The sequence below is a fragment of the Phasianus colchicus genome, chromosome 6, assembly GCF_987193195.1.
Source record: "Phasianus colchicus chromosome 6, bPhaCol1.hap1.1, whole genome shotgun sequence".
In the NCBI taxonomy this organism is placed as follows: domain Eukaryota; kingdom Metazoa; phylum Chordata; class Aves; order Galliformes; family Phasianidae; genus Phasianus; species Phasianus colchicus.
This window is the reverse complement of record NC_143441.1, coordinates 9,608,820-9,618,690: the sequence shown is the minus strand read 5'-3', so window position 1 is coordinate 9,618,690 and position 9,871 is coordinate 9,608,820. Positions and strand designations below refer to the sequence as shown.

At 39.7% G+C, this 9,871-nt stretch overlaps 1 protein-coding gene across 3 annotated transcripts in view; it reads right to left on the bottom strand.

Moving 5' to 3' along the window:
- Positions 1-8,233: 8,233 nt before the first annotated feature.
- Positions 8,234-9,871, bottom strand: part of GLB1 (galactosidase beta 1) — a 44,807-nt gene continuing 43,169 nt past the window's right edge. For all 3 annotated transcript variants that reach the window (XM_031590386.2, XM_031590387.2, XM_031590388.2), the window contains one exon: positions 8,234-9,669. In XM_031590386.2, coding sequence (XP_031446246.2) covers positions 9,409-9,669 — 261 coding nt within the window. In that variant the 3' untranslated portion in view covers positions 8,234-9,408. The remainder of the gene's footprint in view (positions 9,670-9,871) is intronic.

Sequence of the window (9,871 nt, the reverse complement as noted above, 5' to 3'; positions counted from 1 at the left end):
AACTATTTTAGAAGAAGTGCAGCTAATTTTTCAACATATTTGCTCCCAATTCTTATCTTCTGATGGAGGGAAACAATTTCAAAGTTCCTTATGAAATTCACGTAAAAGAACTACAGAGCCATGTATGCTCTATCACAACAGGAACGTGTGAATAAAGTTAAACTGAACAAACCTCAATTAACACTTCTTTTTTAAAGCTGATTGTCAAATAATAATTATTTGTGTCAGCACCTGAGAAAGCAAGCTTAGCACGAGATATCTAAGCGTCAGAAAATTTTGGGGATGGGGGCTTTTTCTCTTTTTTTTTTTTTTTTTTCTTTTTTGAAACACAAGGAATGGTTTTGTACAGATTCAGGACAACTATCAATTGTGTCAACAACTTTTCTGTAAGGTGATTCATAAGAAGAAGCTGATTTGTATTTGGTATGACTGAAGCCATCTTCACAATATAACATTAAATCATAATATATGATATGACTAAATTGATATGAAATAATATGACTGGATTTTCTGAAGGGTACATGCCCTTACCTATGCCCAATTCATTAACTGTCATGCTAACATAAAATGCTGGCTCCTCAGATCCTGGATGGAAAAAAAAAAAGGTAAAAAGAGCTCCAGAAATGTCAAGTATTTGCACATAATTAGCTGTAGAAAAGTTGATAGCCGCTAATAATGGAATAAATAAGTAGCTTGTTACAATGTCTATTTTAGTGGTGTCTCCTAGCAAAATCTGTCACATTTTCTAGACCTGCAGCTGCACGATCCCACAATTACCGCTTTGGCAAAAACAAAACAGTTTAAAAAAGCAATCTGAGAGATCCCTCACAGCAAGAGTCACACCTCCCTAGCAGATGCACGGGACAAGCTAGATGTATTTGCTCCAAAAAGAGCAGCTGCCAAGGCACCAATAGGTAGGGTAGCTGGAAGTGCTGCCTGGATGGAGAGCTCGGCAGTCCTCCACTGTGACACCCAGCAGTCTCACACATACTGGCTGCAGTGAGTGGGGCAGAATTGGCCCTAGATGTTTTCATATACATGATGCTTATTGAGTAGGGAAAACACACTTTTTATTACCTGCTGCTTACTGGACAGCTTTCACTGTCTCCAGTGCCTTAGTGTACTGAACTGCAGAGTTAAACCAGGAGTCAGTAGCCTAACCAGGTCTGTTGCTACCTGTTGGGGTCAATATGCCCAAAACAGACTACAGCATCCTTATCATTTCCATCTCTCTGAAAAAAAAAAAAAGAAAAAAGAAAAAAAGAAAAATGAGCTTTTAAGGTTCTATTTCCAGGCTTGCCATGGATCTCAGACAATTTAGATCTTAAAACTGCTATGCAGAAATAAAGACTGTGCCCCCTTTGTAAAACAAAGGCATTTTGTAGATGAATACCATCATGAAACTATTTATTACTGCAGAGACAAAAATCTGTGTGTTCATTGCGATTTGTCTTGCCTTGTACTAAGGCATCAAGAACTACACACACAAAATTTCATCTCCTTCCACAGAAGCTAAAAACAACTTCATAGAGATGGTTCTAAAAAAAGCCTTTGGTTTTGAGCAATTTCTTCCTTAAATTTCTCCATCAATAGGTGGTTGCTGGCCTGAATCACTGAGGTTTGCCAACAAAAACCCTACCCCTTCTCGACTTGCTTGTCCAATTTACTTCACATTTTGACATTTGCAATCATAAGGGGGTTTCAGCAATTTGCATGAATGCACTAAAACAGGTAGCAGAATAGGAACATTCTTTCCATGTAAAAGCAGCATCAAATTTTCACACCAAAAGACATCCAGGCTGACAACGAGCAAGCTCCAAAATCAAAATATACAACAGAGCACAGACCAAAATACTTAGAAGAGCTAATACTCTTAAATAATCACGACCATTGAATGCCAGTATGTGCCACACAGTGTGAGATTCAGGGTTGGGGGACTTTTTGCAAACTGAGTCATGGCAACTGAGCTAAACAGCTAAATCAGCAGTCAAAGCTGTGTCCCTTCCACTGAAAAGAGTATAAAAGCACTCAAATGCCACCTCGACTTCATAAGAAAAAAAAAGAGAGATTTCACCTGAAAGTTTCAGGTGCATAAGCTTAGAGAGAAATTACTTGCTAAGCTCACCTTCAAAGAAAGTTCAGAGATAGAAATTCATCACGCTAAGTACCATTATTCCTATATGAAAAAACACACAGCTATTAAATCAGAAAAAGAAAACAAAGACAACAAGTGATGTGGGCTGAGCAACACGCACTTAATTTATGACAGAAGTCCTCAGCTTCTAAGACAAAAGCATTCTTACATGCTACACTGATGGGGCAAGCCCTTAAACTGATGACACAGAGAGAGCAGAAATGGTGGGAACCCCTGAATATTCTTTCATCCACCTTGCAGGACAAATACAACATGGTTGTATTTCTGCAGACAATAATTGCTCACCAGAAAATGGAGTGAAATCAGTCTAGGCACCATCGAGCCTTATTATTTTGAGATAACTGAAAATAGGTGATACAGATTGAGAATTGCATGAAAAAGCATGTTTTTTGTCTAAAATTCCCAGGGTAAAATGTAAGAAAAGATAGCAACAAACACCTGGGCGGTAAGCACTATTGGAACTGAACGTTCACAACCTTAACAATTTTTTGATAGGAATTGGATATTTTCCCCATCCTGTACATCCAGCCAGGAGGGTTGAATCTTCACTCCAGCTCATGTAAAATTTCCCCCTTGCGGCTTATGAAAATCTGAAAACTACAGAGCTCAGCATCATTCTCCTTCTCTGTTTCAGCAAGACGCAAGGCCACAGCCTTTGGTGGTGGTTGGAGGCATCAGAAAAGAATGTTTTTTCTTTCCCCTCACAGCCTCTGCTTGGGTTTGGAAAAAACAAAACAAAACAAAGTAAAAACCGCTACTGTCTACGTGACACACTACCATGGTTTCCCTCTGTCTACACCAGGCTTCTTATACGTGCCGTGTTTTGAAATTCTGACTGTTCTTGTTTGCTTGCATCTCTGTAGTGTTTAAACACCCCCTCCAATTCCTCTAGCACTGTTTGTATAGGCACAATATAAACTGGAAACAAACTGCAGTTAAGTCAGGTATGCTAGTACAGTAATCTCATTTTGGTATCTCTACGCAGAATGTGTTTTTCAGAAATAAAAAGAACTGCCTTTTGGGTGATTTCAGCATAGATAGAATCTATACATTTGCATTTCAATTACTAGCACTTGATATTCGAATTCTCTTTACTTCATAGGTCGGATGATGGAGCTTACTTTTTTCCTTAGTTGCTTTTCCTTTTTTTTTTCCCCTTCAATAAAAGAAGAGCAGTCCAAAACGTGGCTAATAAAGCATCTTCTTTTGATGTCAGTTGAAATAAGGATCTGAAGAGGCTTTCTTCAATGCCTTTGATACCTTTGAGTCACGCCAAACAGATCAGAGAGGTTAGAAGTGGATAAATGAAAGAACTTCTGCAGCAGGTATCAACCAACAGCACTTCCTTTCTACTTCAACATGAGCTAATGGGCTCAGGGCTTTAAATAACGTAGTGCCTGCACATACCTATGTTTGGCTGTAGTCGAAAGACTCGCATTGCCTTAAGCTTTTGAGGTAGATACTGCTCTGGATCAAAGGACAAAAAAGCAACATAGGAATGCAGTGTGGCTGAAGTCACCGCTTAAACAAAATTATGCAGGAAATCATGCAAACCTTGTATGAGTTCAATGCTAGGTTCTCAGGTTTTTCAGAGTACCGGATCTACCTGTTCATGATTAACGCAAACCACATCCTAAAGCTGAGTAGAAAAAAAAAAAAAAAAGGCTTGAAAAAAAGGTATATACAGTATGCAAAGGAGCTATCTGTCAAAGCCTAAAGTCTTCCAGAAAACCTAGGGAAGAAACTACCAGTTTCTTCTTCCTCTTCTCCTCAACAATTCTGCCAACACTTGACCTGCAGTGCCGGACTACGTGTAGATCCCTCTACAGTCACCACACACAACACAGCCACTCACTGCCTCCAGGGAAAGTGCTTTGGAGAGTGCTATTGCAGAACTCCCAGTTTTTGGCTAAATCTTGACTAGAGATCCAAACAGTGTTCATCATGTGCATCTAAACAAGGTTTGTGGACCTTGGAAAATGGAACCTCTGAATGGGATTTGGACACAAGGCATAACCAAACTAGAAGCAAAGGCATCTTTGTCCAACTTGCAAGTTAATGATTGATAGGTGGTGGGGATCACAATTCAGACATCTGATGACACACTGAAGGAAATTCTCGGGGTTCCTCTAAAGAAAAGACTTCCTCAGTACAAAGGGAAGAAGCAGTAAGATGCAAGGAAGAACGAAACAGGAAACATACATCAATCATTTCTTACGAAGCACTGGAGAGATGACCCACAATCACTAGGCATTTCTCCACACGAGGCTCAGAACTGAACTCTGGCCCACAGCCACAGACAATACTGAAAACACTCAGCCAACAGTAATGTAAAAGCTTGAGCCCTAAAAAAACCTAATCCTAAACCTAAAGAGACATAAAAATATATACATAGTGCACACACTTCAATAACTATAAGGAAACCTGGCAAAAAATTATTTTAAATGACAAAAACTGACTGCTTTTTCCAACATCATCTGCACCAGTATTCAACAGATCCACTCTATTTAAAGACCCCTTCTGTTGGAGAGTTTCAAACTCAATTCACAATCCCACTTCAGAGTTAACTTGCCTACTCTCCCCAAGTTTAAAAGGGTAAGTTACAGACATGCAGACTGTAAACACATTACCACAGTGCAATACAGTAATTTCAGCAGACTCTCTCTGAAAGTGCCTTGATATGAAGTCATGATGAGGAACTTTATGAGCAAGACGATGCTTCCCATTTTGACACAACACCGTTACAAGTGAGCCCTACCCAAGACCCTGACTTTTGAGTGCTGCATACACCTGAACTTCAGGAGTTGAGTCTGTGTACTAAGGCCTAGGACAAGAAATTTAAAATACATCCCCTCAATTCCTTAGCCACACAGATGTTGTATGCTACCAAAAGGGGCTTGCACTACCAAGTGAAACTAGCACCGGTTCTGTGAAGCCTCTGTTGGTAACACACATCTTCCAGATTTCCCTCAAAGCTGGGGAACTCTTGTTCACTACTCCCATTTTTGATAACATAATAAGCAACATAAAACCCCTTCTGAAAAGGGATTTTTAGATATACGTACGTCATTCAGCAAAGGTAACACAAAGATTGCTGTGACATGTTTCCAATGCTTATCCATTCAGCCCTTTGTATCAAGTCCCACAGTCATCTCCTCCCGCCCAGTTTTGCCTTCTCACTGAGAGAGAACCATTAGAGCAGACCCCAATCTTCTCTACCTTCCTTTAGTCAAACAACCTTTCTGCCAGCACCTTGGAGTTGGGCTGGGCAACCACGCTTTTTAAGTCTTGGCTTCCAAAGCAACATTCTCACAACTCTCATTTCTTTCAGAAAAATTGCTGGAGCATCCAGACAAGGTCATTGCCTCTTCATATCCGTATCTTCTCTATTTTACTCTGTACTTCTTTGTATTTTTGTTCATCCAGTCCATCCTGTTGGCAACATAGAAGAGATGGCACAGAACAGCCCTCAAACCAAGCTGAAGTTAGGTTAGGATTTGTCAGCACTCCAAGATATTTGATCAGATAGGGTTGGATTTCCACAAAAAGTGTCAGAATATCAGTCTTAGACATTCAGATGCTGTTGTTCTCAGTGATTTCAACATGTCCAAAATTACAATACAAGGAGACTGTAATTGCCTTCGTAGTCATCTATTTACAGAAAACTGACCAACCTCACCTAAAGAGAGTAGATTCCTTCCCCTCGTAGTCAATAGTCACTGTTTTGCTTATAGGGCACTTTCTCAATCTGGATAATGCTACATCACCTCCTTCAGATCACACTGTTAAGGACGGGTTCTTTTTCTGCAGTAGCCATTTCTGAACACCTGATGCATATTTGTCAGGAGGTGGTGTTTGCTGTCCACTAAGGTGAATTTTCTAGACTCATTCTCAAGTCAACGTTCAAATTGTCCAAAAATTGTCCAAAAATCATCAAAAAGACTACAAAGGGAAGCTGAGAGGCTGTAGAACAAATAGGAGATCTGCCTGCAAAGGAGAACTACAAAGGGCATGGAGGGGCTGAAGGGATGTGGACAAAGCCAAGACTCAACCCTGTGACTGTAAAATTCTGGTTAACTTCTATGTAGATCATAACTATGTTATCAACGTAAGGGGAAGAGTAGTCTAGTCCATGTGTTATCAAAGAATACAACCATTTTGTGCACGCTGTTGACCAGTTTACATTTACCTACTCATCCATTCATGCATGGGCAGCACTACAGTTTAAGCTTAGAAATCTCAATCCATGTCTGGCAAAATACCTGTGCTGAGTCCTTATAGCTAAATTTTGCAGGTAGATTTCTGATAGCACAGGAATTCTGGCACGTAGTCCCAGGAATCACAGAAACATTTGAGTTAGAAAGGACCTTTAAACGTCATCTATTTCAACTCTCCTGTAATGATTAGGGACATCTGCAGCTAGATCCTGAATGTTTCCAAGGATGGGGCATCCACCACATCTCTGGGCAACCTGTTCCAGTGCTACACTACTCTTACCATAAAAAACTTTTGTGTTATATCCAATCTAAATCTTCCCTCTTTTCATTTGAAACCATTTCCCCCTGTCCTATCACAGCAAACCCTGCGAAAGGTTCTGTTTCCTTCTTTCTTACAGCCCCTCTTTAGATACTGAAAGGCCACTATAAGGTTTCCCCAGAGCCTTCTCCAGGCTGAACAGCCCCAGCTCTCTCAGCCTGTCCTCATAGAGGAGCTATTCCATCCCTTGGATAATTTTTGTGGCCCTCCTCTGAAGACACTTCAAGACTGCACACTAAGGCTAGGAAGTCTAGGATAGACCCCAGCCACGCAGTAGCACTAGAAGTGGAGGCATAGGGGCCCATTGCACGATGTGGTATGAGGAGAACACAAACTCATAGCATCCACAGGCACAGCTACAAATGAAGAAATATCAAGTGGCAGCAGGCTCTACATGGTAGATATTTGCTCTGAATGCCACTAGTCATAGAGAACTCCCTTCACGTTCTCACACTAACACCACACTATTTAGCAACCTGTTTTTTCTTGTAGGCAGAGCAGGATCAGGAATCAAGGCCCCAGCTTTCAGTTCCTTTCTGTAGACAACAAATCACTTCCCAGAAAGCAATTAACAGGTTTTATTGAAGCTATCTAGAGACCTAGTTGAAAAACAATGAGTTTGTTTTATCATTTTGTTCTTGACTGTCTTATGTTTATCCAGATGAATGCTTGCAATCCTTAATGCAAAATAAATAAATAAATAAATAGTGTTTGTAATATTATGAGTTTTGACAAAAAGAAAAATACGAAGGATTATACTATACTACATTTTCATGAATGCAATGGAAAAATGAAGTGATAACAAAAGCTACAGGATGAACAACTTTCCTGGTCTCTTCACAGAACTAATTGGCAGAAAAATGAAAATACTCCTTCCTTTTAAAGCACTGAACTGTTGTAGGAATTGTATCTAAGCAGTACCATTAATCTGCACGCTGCACACCACAAAACCCACAACCGGTATGAAACTAATTCTGTTCCATTCCTTACTTTCAAAGCCTAGCTTCATAATAAATGACTTGGAGAGCACGTTCCAAGGACTGCATATGAATGATGCAAAGAACAAAAAATTCTGGAGTCAGCACAGAGAATGAAGTGCTTTGGGCACTGCACACAAAGCCCACAGCTATAAAACCTTGCATTTGTGTAAAAATTTAAAACTCAAAGTTCTCTGGCTCTAATGAACTGGTCTGAAAGCTCCTACAGCAGTCAGCCCATCAAACACATACCAGAGGTGTCAATATTGGAGTGGCATTCCTTTTCATTCCCTTCTCAGGCGAGGGCAGCAGTCTGCATTAGCTGAGAAGAAAGAGTCATGTTTTTGCATTGACACTCAGAAGAGAGTGGCACCTTGGGAGACCACCCAGCCCATTACAACCACTTTCATTTGCTTTACTTTGCACAAATCTTCATAATGAAACAAATCAGACATAAACAAGAACTTTTTGTTCACAGTGACTTTACAACTTCATTCCTTACACAACACTTTAAAATCAATCTTCGACCTCCCCCTTTTTCACTCCCAAGCAATCACAGGAAAGATTTCATTTTAAAGAACCATTTTAATGATGTCAGAAAAAAAACTAAAGGGAACAACCTCAGGTTATGAAAATATTCAATATTTTTATCTTAATATTTTGTTATTTAAATCTCACAAGAAGTTTGCATGATTGATAACAAAACCCTAAGAATTAAAGAGACAATTCAATCTGCTGTAGAATGTCAGCTTTTGTGACATCAACTGCATATCTTTGCAAATAACAGGCACTTACAAAGATTACCAGCTTACTGGAACAAAACAGAAGACATGAATTAATGAATACAAGAGTTCAAATTCTTTAACTTAAAACCCTTTTCTTCCAAGGTCTCCTCCAAGGTCCTAGCCTATAAAAAAGAACTGTTCCATGTCAATTAAAAAGAATTCTACAACTACATTCTGCAGATAAGTTAACTAAAGACTATGGTCCAACCAAAACAACCTAAATTTCACGTATGTCCTAGTACTTGTCAACTTAATTAGAATCTTTGGAGAGAGCAAAAGGGAAGCAGTCAATCAGCTTTACAGAAGGGACAGAAACAGAATATGAGGTCTCTCCACAGTCTGCATTGCTGCTATACGGATCAGCTTGCATGAGTGCTCTCTTCCACAGTTGTTCTCACTGCTCCCATAACAAACCAATTTGCATGGAGTTTAAAAAAAAAAAAAAAAGGAGGTCCACTCAATGCTGGCTGTCAGCGTAGACTAAAATGATTCTGATATATCTGATAGATAATAAAAAAGTGAGTTGCAAGTGTCTAGTCCATTGGCAGCACTGACCTGCCAGGCCACGTGAGCAAGCAGCAGGCCTGTAGGATTGTACAGCCCTTTTGTAGGCTTCTCTCCAGTTGCAAAAGACAGTCAAAAGAAAATCATAAAAGGGTTTCTGTAATGCGAACAGCCTACAGGAGCACATTTTTAGTAGACTTTGATGCTACAGTTATCTTCTAGATGGGCTCAGTTTCACAGTCCAAGGCAAACTCTGAAGTTACAACTTTTCTTTTTCAAGAGAATTTGAGTATTCAACTCCAGCCAGCTTAAAAAAAGTGTCTTTGAAGAATTTAAAAAGCTGTCTCAGCTAGACAATGTACTGATTAACATTGACTCTTTAAAAAAGGGGAACTGTGTTTAAAGGAAACAGGAAGCAAAGTAGGGGGAAGGTAAGGAACTACTCAAATCATTATAGATGGCTCAGCCACATGTCTCTAACAAAGAGAGGGGGTGCATCAACTTCGTACTGTGTGGTTGCATTAATAATAGGTTTGTCTACAAATTCTATCTCACACAGCTGGGTGCTGCATGGAGAATGCTCCAGCTCCAACACTGTTATGTTGTTTGGCACTGATGAAACAAGTATATTCCTTGGAACAAAAAGGGTCAACTGAGGGCCACGGGCTGGCCAGTAGCGACCGAGATTAAAGCCGTTGATCCAAATTTGCCCCTGTTCAAAGAGAAAGAAAACATAATGAAGTTTTAATGATTTGACAATGACCAAATGACCGAACTTTTTAAAGCATAACATGCTTTGCATCCTAAGTGAGTTTTCTTGATCTTTCGTTTTGATAGGACACCAGGACAGAAAATCTGTTCAAGAAAATGCTAGAAATAACTGAATCTAAATTCCCTGATGTTTTGCTGATGAA